The 19,549-nt window shown below is 39.9% G+C and overlaps 1 protein-coding gene across 1 annotated transcript in view; it reads left to right on the top strand.

Annotated features, from left to right (window-relative positions):
- fhdc1 (FH2 domain containing 1) overlaps positions 1-13,023 on the top strand; it is a 29,579-nt gene extending 16,556 nt beyond the window's left edge. Inside the window, exons 4-12 of the mRNA XM_079337529.1 lie at positions 1,749-1,851; positions 1,964-2,049; positions 2,779-2,879; positions 3,636-3,706; positions 4,321-4,428; positions 5,042-5,112; positions 6,639-6,756; positions 6,913-7,077; positions 7,191-13,023. Of these exons, the coding sequence (XP_079193655.1) occupies positions 1,749-1,851; positions 1,964-2,049; positions 2,779-2,879; positions 3,636-3,706; positions 4,321-4,428; positions 5,042-5,112; positions 6,639-6,756; positions 6,913-7,077; positions 7,191-9,350 (2,983 nt within the window). The 3' untranslated portion in view covers positions 9,351-13,023. The remainder of the gene's footprint in view (positions 1-1,748; positions 1,852-1,963; positions 2,050-2,778; positions 2,880-3,635; positions 3,707-4,320; positions 4,429-5,041; positions 5,113-6,638; positions 6,757-6,912; positions 7,078-7,190) is intronic.
- The last annotated feature ends 6,526 nt before the right edge of the window (positions 13,024-19,549 follow it).

The following is a 19,549-nucleotide window of genomic DNA, read 5'->3' on the forward strand; positions in this document are numbered from 1 at the left end:
GAACCTTTCGGACCGATTTTTCCACCACAAGGATGACAGTGAGCTAATTTCCATTTTACTTCATCACACACTTTCAGGAGGTAATTTGGGACTCAGGAAGGACTACATAAGAATGATCAATCCTCAGAGAAACATGCGTTGGTTTGTAGCTCCAGGTTTCATTTTTCCAGAAAATGATAATTGTATCTTAAAAATCCTTTTTGGTTGAAGTTTGTGTTTTTGAACAAGACTGTGGAGAATTCCATTATAAAGCTTAAGAACTATGGGTGATTAGGGTCCAAATCTCTGTCAGCTATAGTAATAGGCTTACTTAGCTCTCCATTGTTCATAATTAATTGGTTCTGGACCTCTCAAGTTGTGTTCAAGCAGACTCAGTGTTGTGTTACAGAAGCCGTCTGGGGAAGAGAACAGAATAGTGTTTGAGTTGTACCACAGTGTATTTGCATTGCTTCCCACTGTATTTTAATGACATTTGACTGTCAGCTGTACTACAATGAGTCAGGACGCATTGCGAGCAGTGACTTCATAAAAGTAGTCAGGGAGAAAACAGGGAGGAGGACCCAAGTGCAGAAACAAAAATGATTTAGTTAAACTAAAAAACACTAAAACACAAACGAAAACTTACTATTCAAAACAAAATCCAAAACGTCCAAAAACACTGGGAGGCACGAGACGAAGTCATTGGGAAACACAGACATCCAACTTAAGACCGGAACCAAGAAACAATGAACCGACAACACGAGGGAAGGAACACTGACACTAAATAGACAGGGGTAATCAGACACAGGTGAGACTAATGAGACAGGTGAGGACAATCAAGGTAATTAAGACAGGAGCAAATCACAGAGGCTGGAAACACTGAAAACTACACAGTAAAACATGGAACACTGCAGACCAGAACTACAACTTAAAACAGGAGACACTAAAGACTGAACGAAGAAACGTTAACACACAAGTAAAACAGGCGACAATATTAAAGACAACAAAGAAGGACACGAGGAAACAAAGTAACATGGCAAAACAACACGATCGAATAAATAAAACGGAACACAAAACTCAGAAATACAACATACATGAAACCAAACCATGACAAGTAGTTACTAAATTAAGGTGACTGGAATTTTCTGTAACTCAAAGACTAATTTTGTAGACCTATTTTATTAGTCAAGGTAGTTTTCACAAGAGCATATTTTCAGTACAGTTGGCAAGGGTGCAACTGTAATTGGAGGAAGTCTGGGATATTCAGTACTCTTCTTTATGGCTGGTCTGTTGCTGCCTGATTTGTTTATCTTATTGTTTGTACTGGTTTTAAAGTTGGTGTTATGGAATTAAACATGAACTTGTGTGTTTAACACACAAAAGCACAACAATTAGAAACTCGAGGCAGAAGACGAGCAGCCATGTTACAGGTGGTAAAGCTTGGGTTTTTGTCAATGGAGTTGGTGACGCTCAAGAACACGATGAAACAGTTTGTGTTGGGGGGGTGGGGTGGGGGGGGGAGTCCTATTACATTGTCAAACACTATTTTTTAGCACTAGCACCCAATGATTATGTTGTTCCAATCACAGCACTTCTGGGGCTTCTGTTAAAGTGAAGAAAAAAAAATCAAATATGGGACAATGTTAAGTGATCATTTATTGAACATATTGCTAAACCAGACAGCCTTTGTAATCTCTTCCAAGCATCATATTAAAGCACCTGTTATTTGTAATCCAACTTAAATAAACATCAATTCATCCAACTTCCAGGTCCAACAGCTCCATTGTTGATGACATACGACAAGGACAAGGAAAGAATTATGGAGCAGAGCTGCTCAAAGACCTGCTGAGGCTCCTGCCAGACGCAGAGGAGGTTTGTGTTCTTTCACTAGCTCTGATTGTAAAGGACAGTGAATGTACCGGTACATAGAAGACAAGAGAGCATGCTGAGCTTCCTCCTTATTTTTTTTCATCTTTTCAAACAGATCAAGAAGCTTCAGTCGTTTAAAGGAGACCCAGACAAGCTGACACTGGTCGATTCCTTTATGTTCCTCCTGATCCAGGTGCCTCGGTAGGTAGATTTTTTTTTCTGTGCTGTGTACATAGTGTACTGTACTCGAAGGGAAACGTGAAATTGTTTGATCGCTAAAGAAAAGAGAACGCTGCAGTGCTCAGACCTGGATTATTCTGTAAGAGTAGATTTTTATAATGGGAAACTTTCAATTAAACGGGTGCTGCTGTCCTAGCTGGCATGTACTCATGTCAATTTATTGCAGCTGTGTTTCAAGAATTAAATGTGCCAGCGTTAGTTAAGAGTTACTAAAACAAAATGTTGAATTGACGCTAGCGACAAAGATTTGTAAGTATCTTTTGGACAAAACTTGGTGATAACACATGACAGCTGTTCTAGTGTAATGCAGATGATGCATTGTGTGGCGATCCTCCTAAAGTAAGAACCTTTTCCTCCGTCTCCATGCTCCCAAAAAAAAGCTTAAAACCGCTACAATTGGCTACTGGTTGTATAACAAAGAAGGAATACAATGATGAGTCAAAAAAGAAAATACTACTCAGGAAGTATGGGTTGGAGTAATTGACTGTTAAAACGATAATAGTATCTGTAGCTGCATCAGTCAAATCCATCTGCAACTCAGTTTGAAATATTACATTATTAATCCATCATCCTCTAAATTTAAAAAATTCTGTCATCTCCTTTTTCTGTCTGATCACTGCCTACAGAATCGGATCCCCCTCAAAGTCTGACTTTAACACAATGAATCCCTCTCTGTTTCATCTGCCACAGGTTTGAGGTTCGGATCGAGGCCATGGTGCTCCAGGAAGAGTTCTTCCCTTCTTGTAATGCCATGAGCAGTGACATCGATGTCGTCCGTGTCGCCACTAAAGGTAATAACACTTAGTCTGTGCAACATTTGCTCACGTGCACACTACCATGTGCCATGTCAGGTAACCTAGATATTTGAGCTGTCAGCGAACCAAAGTGAAGGAGTGTGTCACCTGAGATAAAGGCAGGAAAGTCAACACTGTTTCATCTTTGTATTGTTTGATGTGTCGTTCTGTTAGTTGTATTTTAATGTACAGTATGTAATGATACACAGTCATTCAAAACGTATTAAGACAGCCCCCTTTTTGTTTAGCTTCAGTCAACCTCGTCTTCTTCTTTATTTGATGTGATGTCAAGTTAATTTACATTTCACCTAAACTGAAAGAAGTCTACAGCAGTGAAGTTATAGCTGATAGTGAAAGTGCCATCACTGGAGCCTGTGTGGTTTTAGCTGACTCACTCTGTGTTGCCTCTCTGTGCTGTCTTGGATTTTTTCTTTAACCTCCTCTACAGTTCTTTGACCTTCTCACTGCATTGCAGATCCAAACACTGCTTGAGAAAAATGCTTTTGAAATGTCTCTGACATTTGAGTTACAACTTTAAAAGTATTTCAGCAATTCTGTTAATACTCAAAATTATGAAGGTCAAATACAAAAAAATGATTTCCACTTGATTTGAATTTGGAGTGGGTGGTTGTTATAGCTATATGTGTGGTGGTGGTGTGGTGGTGAACTACAGTAAAGTACTGTAGCGTGTAATGGGTGGATGTAATGTGCTCTGAAATCTTTTACTGAGTTTATATTGATCCCTTCCTATAGATCTGATGAACTGTGAGGAGCTTCACGCTATTCTGCATTTGGTGCTGCAGGCTGGAAACATCCTGAACGCTGTAAGTGCAACATGTATTAAAATACAAAATCTGTCTTAATCAAGGGATAGAGACAGGCTTTGTTTAAGTGATTCTTAACAGACCAAAACTAAGAATGTGTTGTTCTAACGATGAATAGACGGACCATTTGATAAAGACATTTAGCCTAGGTTAGACAGAAAACAACAAGATGAATTAAATCTAGTATTACTCTATCTTCATTCTACTACACCTTATAACCGCTGTAATTCATATATTGGATCACTTTGTCTATTTTACTAACCTAAGACAGAGCCAGGCTAGCTGTTTACCTCCACCTTAGCCTTCATGCTAAGGCTATAAGCTGTTGCTCTAGTTTTCTGCACAGACAGAACAGCAGTATAGATCTACTTATCTAACTCCCAGGAAGAAAGAAAAATAAGTATATTACCAAAATGCTGACCTAATTCTTTACAACTATATTTGAATATGGGGTCTGTGACCAAGAGGGATAAGCCACACCAGGCTTTAGTTACAGAGGTTAAGTCATGTTTTGATCTTTACATGGGGTTTATGCTCACACGTTGAATACAGAATGTTCTTGTTAAAAAAGATAACTGGATTCCATGTTATTCATTTCTTCCAATGTTCCTCAGGGTGGCTACGCAGGAAACGCTGCTGGATTCAAGTTGTCATCTCTTCTCTCATTGGCTGACACTAAGGCAAACAAGCCGGGGATGAACCTGTTGCACTTTGTCGCTATGGTTAGTAAGAACTGAAGTTATCATTATACAGTACATCTTTATTAAATCCTTACGACGAAGCAATGTTGGGCTTTAACGAAATGCTAACACTCTCACTATGCTAGCATTAAACTGAATGCTGAAAACGTTACAAAGGTACCGGTAGGTGTAGGGTTACTAACAAGTTTGTTGAACAATTGCAAGGATTGGAGTGAAACCTTTTTGAAGAGATAAGAAATACTTTATGTATATTTGTATTGATATTTCATACCAGACAGCTTGTGATTTCTATAAATGAACACAGTTAAATCACACAAATTCTAAATTGTGGAGTTAAAAACACAACATAGGGGGACACATTTCAGTGCAGTAAATCACACATCATTTAGAGTAAGTTTTTTATATACATCACAGCAGTGGTGCTTGTGTAAACAGTCAAGTGTTGAATTAACAGGAGGGCAGGTGGACAGCAGATGGTGACAGGAAACAGAAAAGAGCCAAAAGAAGCTCGCCAAGCTCTTATATAACCAAACAAAGGCAGACCTCTCACACCGCAGTGATGCTTCTTAAAACTGAACAGAAACATATATATGGATTTTAAATGTCTGATTGTCTGCGTTCTCTCTCTGCACAGGAGGCAAAGAAAAAAGACGAGAATCTGCTCAGGTTTCCAGAGAAACTTCAGGATGTCCAGAGGGCATCCAGGTAAACTGCTTCAGACATTTTAAGACTTTCTCAACTTAAGCCACTTTCATACTTCACTCCTGAAAAAATTCCTCCAACCAGCCAAATCTCTTCACCCCCACTTTATGTGGACTGTTTCTGACAAGCTCCCTCTCAATTGTCTGTGCAAAGTCTGAAACAGTGACTGCTGGCAAGGGCAGGCAGATGATGTCGTATTTGGAATGATGAGAGCACACCTGACACGGAAACTGAGGTGCATAAGTGAAGGGCAAGTTCCTGAAAATATCAGGGCGTAAGTGTCCTGAAATGGCATTAGAAATTGTCTTAAGTGCATGTGTGAAACAGGCTAGTCACTCTAACTTTCCCTCACAGAAGATTATGGTACAAAAGGCAGGGTAGGTAATTTTTAAAAACTAGCGTGATTGTGAAAGTAGCAGACTCTCCATTCTCCGCATTCACTCACCCCCTCCCCTCTGTGCTCCCTCAAAAGCCACACCCCTCACTTACAAGCCCCATTGGTCCAGAAGCGGATTTCAGCTCATGCTCTGAGTGTGCACTCGTGCATGCATCAGGTAGAGAGGCTTGATTGGTTTATAAAACGTGGTCGAGTGCCGACATTGGTGTTTAAAACTGCTACAGATGGCAGCGCGTGAATTATTAATTACTGTCAGGACCTAAAGACAATTTCAACCTAAATCTTTAAAAGTATATCTGGAGAAAATCCTACCTACCCTGCCTTTTAAGTAGGCTGGAAGGTGGGAACCTTTTATTCCATCAGAGGTTGTTCAGTTTGACCAAATTCAAATTGGTGAATTAGTGAACTCAGTTTTATTCATAAACCCAATTACGCACAACTCCCACCACAGCGGTTACTGACATTTTTAGTTTCCATGTGTCGTTGGTGACATTGCTCTAGAAACTGTCGGTCAGCTTACATCAAAGTTCATATCAGCCATCACCATGGCACTGCGAATGCAAACAGAAAAAACCCCTGGTTTGAAGTTCTGAGGGAGCTCTCTAGTGAAAAGTCCCCAGAACTGTTTGGTTACACAAGGTGGCCTCTGACAAACAAGTTGTGGGTACATTTGTGTTATGTGTTTCTTCAATGCATAATTTCCATATTCTGTAAATGACCCACACTGCGTACAGTTTGTTTACCTCTGTGGTTTAACTTTTCTTAGATTCTAGAGTTATGACACGAGCTGACACGAGCAGCACTTCAGGAATCATATTCTGAATGCAGACTGGTGCTAAAGGCTTTCAGGCTCTGTCAGCTTCACAAGGTCATCTCTGAATGCAGTCACATACAGCTTCTGCACCAGAGATGAGAATACTCCTCCTTTCCCCTTTTCTCTCTCTCCCTCCCTCCCTCTCTTTGGATGAGTACATCCATTTTTCCTGATGACAGTCTGGTATCATTCTTCAAAATGCTGTGAAATTAAGCAGTGCTGTGAGATGATCATGCAAGCCATCTCCAATGTTGTCTATGAGCCCTATTTTATTTTATTTCATGATCAACATGTCTCTGTTGTGATATTTTCATGAAGGGTCTCAGTGGAAAACATCGAGGTGGAGTTTTCGTCTTTATATGTTCGCATTAAATCTCTGGAGGAGAAGATTCAAGGAGACCAGGAGCTGCTGCAGCAGCTGGAACCCTTTCTGCAGGTAAAGCAGCTGTGGTTATATAATAAATTACAAATATTACATAACTGCTTGGACGCGGGCCACTGTACATCAGCGGCTCTGCTGACTCATGTCCTATAGATGAGGACATCTATAAAAGTGTAAGACATTTTGTTCATAAAAAATGTCCTGTCTCAGAGTTCAACACAGAGGCTTCAGGACTTAAAGAGACGCAGGCTGGATCTGCGTAAAGAGGGAAACGCTCTCATCGATTTCTTTTGTGAAGACAAGGACACCTTTAAGCTAGACGAGGGCTTCCGCATCTTTCAAGACTTCTGCATTAAATTCAAGAAAGCTGTCAAGGTGTGTTTTAAAGCAATAACTCCTTTGATTTTTCATATATTCTTTTCCAGTTTGATGTGATATTGCCATCATATTTTCTGCCCACCTGTTTTTGACCTTTCTATTTCCTTCAGGACAACATGGATCGAGAGTTGAAGGAAGCAGCCAGAGAGCGTCGTCTGAGGGAGTTGGAGGAAAAGCGTTTCGCTTGGTCAGGAGCGGATCAGAGTTTTGGTCGGAGTAGCAGCGAGAATGACGTGGAGATGCTCACTAAAGAAGGTCTGCTGGACTTCTTCCAGCAGAGGTCGCAGAGTCCACACAGCCCAATAGGACGCTCTGCCAGTGCCCGTCGCCACCGGCACACTATGACCTCTATAGCAGACAGAGATCTCAAAGGATACCTGGAGATATTTGGTGGCTCAGGGAATCCCTCTGACTATTCCAAATTTAACAGCCTACCTCGGACAGGCCGCACAGTGCAGCGGAGGACAATCCCCTGGATCTTAGCCCAGGATGACAACCGAGAGTTGGACCGCGACAGAACGGTAACATCACCACATGCAGAAACGGAACCTATCAGCCCACTGGCAAGGTTTTCTTCCCCTGGTCCAAATGATAACGATCCTTACAACATCAACAATAATAAATACTTTTCATTGTCTGAGAGCAGCGCCCTGCCTCGTTCATTTTGTGTCTTTCAAAAGCCTGCCAATCTTCCCAACCCAACAATTTCCAGCCACATGAATGTTAGTGTGGAGAAGCACACTTTGGTTCCCGGTCCTCAAGCTTTTGACCTACCAAGTCCAAACAATAACAGCAATCATATAAACTTTGTGAACCATGGGGATGTAGTGGTGACAGATTTGGAAAGGGAGCAACGAAGACTTCCGTTAAGGCTTGACAACCTTGTACGTAACAGAGTTTTGGAAAGAGGAGCAGAAGCTAAGGCGGCGTGGGAAGGCACATTTGATCCTAATCAGCAGGTTGGTACCTGTCCTGAGAGAGAAAAAGAAGAAGAAGACAACAGTACAGTGTCATCAACAACATGTGATACCCCTCTCCCTCTGGATACCTCTGCATCAAAAAAGAAACCAGTGTTTTATATTCTAGACTGCTCGGAAACTGATTGCTCCGTCACCTTTGATTACTCTGAGACAGAAAGCTCATCTCTACTGAAAGAGGGACTTCATTTCAGAAGCGAAAATCAGGAGAACCAGCAGGATCAAAGCTCTCTGTCTTCAAATTTGGACTCCGTGTCTCCAAAAGACCAGTCTGTTTCAAACAAGTTTTCAGAGCCCAAATGTGTGGATGCAGCATCCATGACTCCGTCTGCTACCACAGAGGAGTGGGACACTGATAGCTGCGACACTGCTGAGGGAAGACCGAGCTCTGAGAGACACAGCAGAAACCCAGCTCTTACAAAGAGCAAAGCTGGCAAAGCAACCAAATCCAGCGGAGGCCGTGGTGTGCGGACACTCAACAGCACAGAGAGCCAGCGCATGCGGAAAGTTCTACCCATCTCTAAGACAACAAGAACAGGAAGCATCAAAAGAGCTGAGAGACCTTCGACGCATGACAGTGAAGAGTCACATCGTCCTCTTCGTGACCAGAGCACTCCACCCAGAGGAAGGAGCGAAAAGACCACAAGACCTCTTCGACACTCTAGCCTGCCTCCTGATGAGTCAAAAGCTCAGAGGGGAAGTAGCCTCACAGGCACCTTTTCAAGATGGACAAATGATGCAACTCAGAAAAAGGCTACTGTCCATAAGCCAAGCACAAAACCAGTGAGAAACATCCCTAAGCCTCCACCTGAGGAGAAGATGTGCCGCTCCACCATGAGAGCACTGGCTCAGGCTCAGGCTCAAGCCCAGACACAGGCTGGAGCTTCTTCAGAGAACAGCAGCTGTAACACTCTGAGTGCAAGAAACAGCTCTGATGTACCGAGCTTTGCCCGCAACACTGTTGCTTCCACTACCAGGACAAAGAAAGAGCTGGGGGTGCCGTCTATCCCAACCATCCCGGCTGGCACCCCATCCATTCTCAATCGACATACCTCTGTTAAGCAAACAAGATTCTCTCCAACAGTTCCTAATGGCGAGGAGCGCCCACAAGGGACAAACCTGCGTCGGGTACAAAGTGTGAAAGTATCCAGGAGCAGTGCCTTCGCCAGTGAGACTCCCCCACCACCTCACACAAGAGAAGATATCCGAAAGACTACTAACGCTTTTGAAAAGGCTGTCCAGTCTAAAGACTCTGTGTTGCCCAGCAGAGGTACAAAACCAACCTGGAAATAAAAAACATGGTAGAAACTGACTTTAAAAGACAAACAGTAAAAGAGCCTTTTCCTGTACTTGATGTATATAAATATTTGCTCTTTATCATGTCAAAGTGCACTCTTATGCTTTCATGTCATGCAAAAGACAAGAATGTAGAAAAATCACGTCAAACTTTCTTACCCTTTAAGGTTCCCTAAGTAGTTGACTATCAGGTTTGTGAATTGCAAAGAGCAGCATGCAATGAACAGCCCAACATGTTCCAGCTTTGGAACAAAAATAATTAGTTGGTTCCATCTAAGTTAGTTGTTTTCTGGGGTTTGGGGTTAAACTAAACTGACAAATGGCAAATGTATTTTTCTTTGCCTGCCTATAGCTGTCTATTTACTCCACATGCTTGTATCTATGATTGATGTCAGTGTCGAACACTACTGACTACACAATGCTGCTAATTAGCGTTGACAACTAGAGACTGAGTTTCAGTTTCTCTTTCATTCAGGTTTACACGTTATTGTACCTTTACTTGCTGCTGTTATGGTGTATTTTCTTTCTGTGGCAGTCTACTGTAGAGTATCACTTTTTTTTTTTTTTTTTTGCTTGTTACCTCAGAAAGATCGCAGTGGCCTTGTCCCAGCAGGAAAATGTAAAATGCATTAATTTGATATAGTTAAAGTCATATGGCCTGGTTTAAACTGCAATGTCACTTTTTATAAATCCCTTATACATTAATGTTACTACAATATATACTGTCACAGATTATAAACCAGTGTATTCCAACTGTGGTACTTATTGTACCTCTTGGTTGTGTTTGTCAGAAGTTTGTAAATGTGTTAGAACTCCTCCATATTATCACGGAGTAGACATGCACGTCGGAAATGTTTCTTGTGTACTATAGGCTAATACAGACATGCTTTCAAAGAAAAGCATGGAGTTTGCCTGAAACAAAACCAAACTATAAAAAGTATACATTTTTTCCACAATGGTCAGATCAACAGTCTGACATGATCCTTATACTGTGAATTGTGTAGTTATCTTTTTTTTTTCTTCAGCCAGTCTTTGCCCCGGCCTCCCCCCAAGGCTACTGCTGTTAAGTTACATAAACGTAGGGCAAATTTACCATTTCAGCAAAGCACCTGAAAATACAATGTCTAGTAAAAACACTGAGGGATATATGGTCCATAAATCAAGTTAAAACATGAAATTTGTGCAGTTATTAACCCCCGTCATATAACAGCTAATGTCAATCTTCAGCACCTTCCTAGCTAACAATGGCATTATACTGTGTTGAGCAGTTTGATAGCTTAAAATCCATAGCGTAAGGTTATGGGATCGCAAATGAGTTATCAAATATATTGTTTTAACAAAGTTCAGACTGTTAAAGTCTTTCCCACTGCGTTAACACATTCAAATGTAATGTTAGCATTTAGCGTCTTCGAGCTAATGTAGTATCGACTGAATATTACAATTAGCAGTGGTTTTTTTCACCCAATTTCTCATATTGCACATTTTTTTTCCTTGTCCAAAGAGAATAGATGTGAAAAAATTTGAAATTTCTATTACACATTGTAGTTTTTTTTATATATATATATCCAAGGGGTGTTGACTCACATATTTTTAAGCTAAGCAGAACAATGTTTCATTTAAAAGTGAGCTGCTTTAAGCTAGGTGGTTAAATATGGCTTCTAGTGCAGTATAAGTCCTGTACAGTTTAAAATAAGCCTGAGCTGTAAATTGCAGACCACTAGAGATATACTTCAGACTTTTGCGACAGGTTAAAAGGCTTTTTAATCATGTAGCAGATCTAATCTCTTCATCTTGGTGAGAAGAGTCTTTCATTAAACGCATTCAGAACACTGTTGACTGTTTTCAAACAACCATCTTAGGTTATCTTTTTTTTTTTTTTTTTTAATTAGATGTTTGGCTTGAATGTAACAGAAATGTTTGAAGAAACAAACTGGAGCTTAATTGTGCCCTGTTGACCATTTCTCACCACTTGCCTTTTAAACTGCATTGTGCCATTTTCTTGTTGATAACAAAACTCACACCTGCTCATTGCCTTAAAGCTTAATGTAGCCAATCCACCACCAGTACAAATTAATGAATTATAAATAAATAAAATAATGTACACATTTCTCCTACATTTCCTCACAGAGCTCAAATAGTGACACCAATGGATAGTGATTCACTTTGTAAATAGTGTACAGACCTAGTATTTTTTAGCCTATCAACATGTTTACATAGCATTAAAAGGTAACATTATATGGGATTATACATCACAAATTGAATAATGTTCAACACATCTATGTTTAGTCAAATGTTGAGAGTCCTGACCTACACTGTGTTGACTAGCTGAGTGTCTTCCTCTTCCCTGTAATGCAAATGAAGGTGATGACAAAAGGGTGCAGTGTGACACGACGCCATGTGTGTGGTCTGTTCAGTAAGCCTTCATTTAGACCTCTTTTCACACCTTTATCATGAAAACTAGTGGCAGTGCTTCATCCAACATCAACTCCCATTATTGTACTATCTGACTGTTATTTTTGTGGTTCATCATTAAAGTGACAGAAAGTCAGTGTAGAAATATTTTCAAGAGCTTTTGTCCCACAAACAATAAAGACCTAAAGATATCGATATTGGCATTATAGAGGAATTTCTAAGTGATTTTCTTGTTGCTTTTTATTCTTCCCAATTACTGATACATCCTTCAACTTGTTTACTCTAAAGCTATGACTTCTGACAATCTATGTGGGAATACTCACTCTAATAAATCTGATCTAAAGGTAAGATAGACCATCATATGTTAAATGTCTGCTCTCTCACCCTGTTCACAGTTTAGAGTAAAGTAACACAGGAAAATCTGAACTCCAAACCTAGAAGATATGCCTTTAGCAGAAATAAACACAAGATTAATAGAGCAATCCAGTTGCAGTATATGATTTACTTGTGGATTACTCATGTTGTTAAATATTTGGATATTGGATCAAGTTGATTTAAAAACGGACTCACCAACTTAGTTCTCACAGCTGTCCACCCACACAAAGTGTATACAATAAGTGCTGATGCAGTGCACTGTCTGTTCTCATTGTGTGTCCCACAATGCCCCCTGCTGCCACCTCTTTAAAAGGCCCAGCATTACAATGGATGCCCTTTACATTACATTGCACTGGCTTTTCTGTCCAGGAATTTGAATACTTTCTTTCCTTTTCACCACAGCTTTCTTGTTGCAGGGGTGGTTCCTATGGTAACAGTCCAAACATTAATTAACCATTACTTACTTTGTGTCCTTTAAACCAAAAGGTCAATGCCGTCCACAAACCATTTAGATTTTACAACCTCCTGAAAAACTTCATCTGGTCTGGTTCCATATTCCCCATGATGTCTTCTGTGCATAGACAGAAATGAGCCTATACTCCAAGGTTCATTTTCGGACTTTCTGAAAACATTCTTGACTTGTTGACTGTTGAGTTTTCATCTGATGTTCACAGGTGCTCCATGTCTCCACTCTGCTTGGACCTTTACAATCTGAAGACTCATGGTGAAAAGAAAAAAGACTGATCACTGTATTGAGCAATGCATTGTCACTGAATGTTCAACCTGTGGCAGCAACTTCAATGTTAAAAAATTACTGCTGTTCATATTTTTGATGATGATACCTGACAAAGAAATAAAACCACATGTTGCTGTGTAAACTGAACACGTTTTGTGTCTTTGAATGAATCACACGTTTTAAAATATGAGGATGATTTTTTTTAATTTTATATTTGTTTACCTCTCTTCAGGTTGAATTGCAGAAAGTGGCCATTAATGCCAACTCTGCATTCAAACAAGCATGCAAAAATATGTTAAAATAAGATACAATTATGAAGACAACTTAATTATTTAGTAGCTAAAGGATAAAAAATGTGGAGAAATTTGGTAACGTATTACAAGCTTAGTAATCATAAAAACTATTTTAAACCTTTGTTTCATTTACATATATTAACATGTTATTTAGCGTTATATAAAGTTAAATAAAAAGATAACCGGGGATAATTGAAGAAAAAAGAGCACAAAACTATTCAGCACACAAAATAATATCTTATATCTAAATTGTAATCAAATGTATATTTAAAATAAGATAACGTATTATTGAGGGCTAGGATAAATGTACATAAACATTTTGTTCAAATTAAGATATCCCTGTTTATGATTTCATTTGCACAGCTAGGTTTTTTTCTGTAGATCTCAAAAAATAAAGATACAAGGGGGACACAATTTTCAAACAAAGCGAGTTGCTAGTGAAGCACTCCTGGGATGAACAGAAATAGTGCAAGAAGTATACCAGATGATAATAGAGTGATGGGTTGCACCATAGACTGTTAACCACGAGAGGGCAGCAGAGGCTCTCCCGTGTCAGCACTCTTGGAAGTAACTCCTCGGCTTTTTCTACTGTTTTTTTTTATTATTATTTTTTATTTATTTATTTATTTATTATGGAGGTTAAAAAAATCAATTAAATTTTTTCCCCCTCAAAATCACGATTTCACTTTGAAGGTAGGTTTTGAAATGTTTCTAAAAGCATTTCGGATCTTATGTTAAAATCGCTTCTTTTACTTTCAAAGCACAGAATGAAGAATTTTTGTTTAATTTATAAACATCACAATAATGCAAGTCCATGACCATTCCTTCAGTAAAAGGACAAATGTAACTGTGAACAAAAGAAAGAAACAAAGACAAATTCCACCAGAATGAAAGTAAAATAAGCCTAATCCGGAAAATTACATCCACTACATATTATCCTAAACCTGCTAAAGGTGTTATTCTGTTATGTTTAAATTGAATAAAAACGCACCCAAGCGTTCTCTTCATGTGATTATATATCATTTTTTAATATATCTACTCTGATTTTGTGAAAATAAGTTTGACACTTACATCCCCCTGCAGTTCCTTTATAGTATTACAGGACAGAAGTTTTCCATTATATGTCTGCCTTTTTTCTGATTTCTATCTTCTCCCTTAAAGCTTAAGTCATATCATTTCATCAAAGCAATCTAGACAAGAACAATAGGTGTTTTGGTATGTAAATATTACATTTCTTTAGATCTTTTAGAAATTAAACTTAATAGACAAACAGCCCGGTGTAATGGATCAAACTGTAGTTCCATATACTGAAGAAAAAATCTGGTTTAGTGGCCTACATGCGAGTATCATTATCCTACTCACTGTTGTATAGCATGAGATGTGCTCGTGACTTGGCACGTTTATCTGTACATGAAAGGTGCTGTAGCCATGTGAAGGGATTATGCTTCTCTCAATCCCTCCTTATCCTGCAGCTCACACTAACACCTGAAGAGCACGATACTTACTGTCTCTCTCTGGTTGTTATCTTAACCCAGTAAGGGCGGATCTCATGTTTCCAGATTTGGGAATATTTTGGGGGGTGTTTATGGATAAAAGAGCGGCTCCAGGATGTTCTCCTGCCTGCTTTATACGTCATGAAGCAGGCAAGTGGGATTGAACAACAACCTGGACAGGAAGGAAGTCTCAGCAGGACCGTCACGAGAAGGAGTGAGTCAGAACCTCTGTGTATGTTATGAGCACATTTAAGACCGCAATGGTTTCTGGGAGTTGGGAAAACTTCTTCTGAGTATTTTACAATCTTCAAATTCGAAAGATTTGCATTTTTGCCAGAAAAGTGATGCTGTGACTGATGTTTATATTCAGGGTGGGACAAAATATAAAAACGGAAATATTTGTGATCCTTACTCCTGAGATACAATTATCCAACTGCCGGTGCAAAATATCAACTAAATAGTTTAAAAAATACTATATATGTATATATACTCAACAAAAATATAAACGCAACACTTTTGTTTTTGCTCCCATTTGTCATGAGATGGACTCAAAGATCTAAAATTCATTCCAGATACACAATATTACCATTTCTCTCAAACATTGTTCATAAATCTGTCTAAATGTGTGATAGTGAGCACTTTTGCTTTGCTGAGACAATCCATCCCACCTCACAGGTGTGCCACATCAAGATGCTCATCAGACACCATGATTAGTGCATAGGTGTACCTTAGACTGTCCACAATAAAAGGCCACCCTGAAATGTGCAGTTTTTGCTTTATTGAGGGTCTGGGGACTCAGAACCAGTCAGTATCTGGTGTGACCACCATTTGCCTCATGCAGTGCAACACATCTTCTTCGCATAGAGTTTATCAGATTGTCAATTGTGGCCTGTGGAATGTTGGTCCACTCCTCTTCAATGGCTGTGCGAAGTTGCTGGATATTAGTGGGAACTGGTACGCGCTGTCGTATACGCCGGTCAAGCACATCCCAAACATGCTCAATGGGTGACATGTCCGGTGAGTATGCTGGCCATGCAAGAACTGGGACATTTTCAGCTTCCAAGAATTGTGTACAGATCCTTGCAACATGGGGCCGTGCATTATCTTGCTGAAACATGAGGTGATGTTCATGGATGTATGGCACAACAATGGGCCTCAGGATCTCATCACGGTATCTCTGTGCATTCAAAATGCCATCAATAAAATGCACCTGTGTTCTTCGTCCATAACAGATGCCTGCCCATACCATAACCCCACCACCACCATGGGCCACTCGATCCACAACATTGACATCAGCAAAGCGCTCACCCACACGACGCCACACACGCTGTCTGCCATCTGCCCTGAACAATGTAAACCGAGATTCATCCGTGAAGAGAACACCTCTCCAACGTGCCAGACGCCATCGAATGTGAGCATTTGCCCACTCAAGTCTGTTACGGCGACGATCTGGAGTCAGGTTAAGACCCCGATGAGGACGACGAGCATGCAGTTGAGCTTCCCTGAGACGGTTTCTGACAGTTTGTGCAGAAATTCTTTGGTTATGCAAACCAATTGTTTCAGCAGCTGTCTGAGTAGCTGGTCTCAGACGATCTTGGAGGTGAACCTGCTGGATGTGGAGGTCCTGGGCTGGTGTGGTTACACGTGGTCTGCGGTTGTGAGGCCGGTTGGATGTACTGCCATATTCTCTGAAACGCCTTTGGAGACGGCTTATGGTGGAGAAATGAACATTCAATGCCCGAGCAACAGATCTGGTTGACATTCCTGCTGTCAGCATGCCAATTGCACGCTCCCTCAATGCTTGCGCCATCTGTGGCATTTTGCTGTGAGACAAAACTGCACATTTCAGAGTGGCCTTTTATTGTGGGCAGTATAAGGTACACCTGTGCACTAATCATGGTGTCTGATGAGCATCTTGATGTGGCACACCTGTGAGGTGGGATGGATTGTCTCAGCAAAGCAAAAGTGCTCACTATCACACATTTAGACAGATTTATGAACAATGTTTGAGAGAAATGGTAATATTGTGTATCTGGAATGAATTTTAGATCTTTGAGTCCATCTCATGACAAATGGGAGCAAAAACAAAAGTGTTGCGTTTATATTTTTGTTGAGTGTATAATGATATATATCCCTTGCAATTTGACTTACTTACATCACTAAGGCTTTGTTCAGACTGCCGCCCAAATCAGATTTTTCCCCAAATCTGATCAGAATCCGATCTAACTGACTGTCCACATTACAAATTGCAAGACCAGATCTGATCTGCCTGTCCATATTGACGTGGTCTGATCCACATTGATTAGGTAACAGGTTACACCCACACAAAACAACAGTCAAATGGATGACAGACGTTTGATTATTTTTGATGCAAACAATCTTGTTTTTTACTACGTTTGTTTTGATTCTTGCAATTTTCTTCCACTGACCAAAGTTAACTTCCAGCCTGCTGGATCTACGTCATTGTTGTTATTGTTGATGGTGTTGTGTTGAGAGTGATGCAGAAGACACATTGAAGCGACTGAGACGTTCAGATTAAGTCGGATCTGTAGGAATCAGATTTGAAACCACCTCCTCAAGTGGTTTGAATCAGATTTGGAAAAATCCGATCTCATGTGGCTTTTTGTGTTCAGACTGGCAAAAAAATCAAACAACAATACAATCTGTTTGAGTTAAAAATCTGATTTTTAGGTGCAGTGTGAACAAAGCCTAAGTCATGACTCCTCATGGTGGCTCTTGGGACATGAATCAGAGAAACATGAAGAGAAGCCAAGTAGAAGCTAACATACACATCGTACATTTACCCTGTACATTGCATTGAACCTTTTTTGTGGTGCCATCTTATCCCTCAGAGACCATTTGCTTTCAGATCAAGGTTTGTTTATGGTTTTACTCCAGGGTCCTTTAGATGACCTTACTCCCCGTGTCACTGCAAAGGACACATTGTCACTTTTGATTCTCGTCACAGATTACCTCTGGCCTTTCACAAACACAATACATCTACATACAACATATATTTGTGCTACAGCCTCTACAGCACATCCACGACATGCAGGGACTCGCTCTACGCCAGCTTTACACCCTCCTAATATCACTACCAACTAAGCACCCTCCCCCCCACACCACCCTCACATGCAGAACCTGAACATGACCTGTCACTAATTACAGGCCTTTGCGACCAGTACCACCGGTCTCTATTCTTAGATGTACTCTACATGCTTGATAAGTCGTTGTTTCTATCGCTTGTATTACCGCTTTTTCTCTGTGTTCTCTGTTTTTGTCTGTTCTGTGATATGTCCCAATATAATAACACTGAATCATTATTTGTAATTGTAAAGTAGAGAAGGCAGTTTGTGATGTGGAGGTTGTTTTTTCCTTCTTTTTTCAGATTTATAAATCCTGGACAGATGGTGAAATCAAGGTACTTCTGATCCTGACGAAGCACGGAGAAAGAAACACACTGGCAACAAATGTAAGAAATGGGCATCGGGTGAGCTGTAATGTTTTATAATCTGCTTTGAAGTGATGAACTACTTCCTTTTCTGGAAAGGCCACATTGTTTTTTCACACAGACAGAACAACACTGAAGTAGTGCCAGAGAAAAAAATGAAATCTAAGTGGCAACTATTCAAATGATTGATTAACAGTTTGTATTTTTTGAGCATGAAAATCAATCCGGTCGTTTCTTGAGACAACAAAGTTTTCTGCTTCTCTTTGATAAATCTGTTGTTGTTTTTGGATTAAAGGTAAGATATAACAAAGAATTTGAGGAAAACTTGCAAATGTTGCAAAACTTGTAACACAGATGTCTTACAGTAATGATTTATGACTCATAGATTCAATTGAATCAGCATGGAAGACAAAAGGATAATTTGTTGCTGTAGACAATGTTCATATATATAGAGATGAACAGCCTTTTTTTGTCTGTTGCCTATATTAGATAGGAAGCTGAAGAGAGAAAAGAAATTTGGGTAGAGAGAGTCGGGGGATGACTTGCAGCAAAGGGCTGAGGTCGGATTCAAACCCATTGCAATGAGAATTATAGCCTCTGTACATGTCAGAGCTAAATCCAAGTTCAACTCCAATTTACAGTGTGAAGACTCTCATCCACTGTATGAGAGAACTCTGATCATTTATTTCTGTACAGTGAGAACGAGTTATCTTTTTAAAAAAAGAATCTGTTATAATTTGTAAATGTGATTGTTTTATGGAACTTGCAGCCTCTTGAACTGATTCACTATAGAAAAGGACCCATAATAACCTTTCATTTCAAATGGCTCCTAACATATGCTCAATCAAAACAGCGTGAAAGAGACAAAAGAAGTTGGTCAATTATTCAGCAGCCATTCAAGAGGGTCTGCGCTAATCCCGCCATGCTCTGCTGGACTGATGACAGCAGGTGCAGGCAGTTGAGACCAGAGCAGGAAGACATGATGATCAATCTTGCTCTGGTTTGTCTCTAAAAGTGGGAAACATTCAGCTGGGATTGATCAAATATTTATGAGACAGCAGTGTGTTGAAGGTTATCAACTCTTCTTTGAAGCTCTGATTTGATTCTTCATTAAAATCACTCAAGGCAAAAAAACAAATATAGATTTTTCCCTCCATCCAAAGGTTGATAATGAGTATTGAGTTTTTACAGCCTGTTTCATTATATGTTTAATCCTCAAAACCAAAGAACAAATCTGCAGGGGATTTGTTTACTCTTTTCATAATGGAGATAAATTAAAGTTCAAGTTTTGTTCTGCTTTAACTGTGATTTAAGTTGTCTATAAAGTTCTCATAGAGGTGGGGTGCTGAAACGACCAGAGATATTTGCACTCAGCCTGTGATTGTGCACTGCATGTTAAGCAGGTTCCCCTTTGACGGCATGCACACACGCACGCA

Source organism: Symphodus melops, assembly GCF_947650265.1.
Source record: "Symphodus melops genome assembly, chromosome: 2".
Lineage (NCBI taxonomy): Eukaryota > Metazoa > Chordata > Actinopteri > Labriformes > Labridae > Symphodus > Symphodus melops.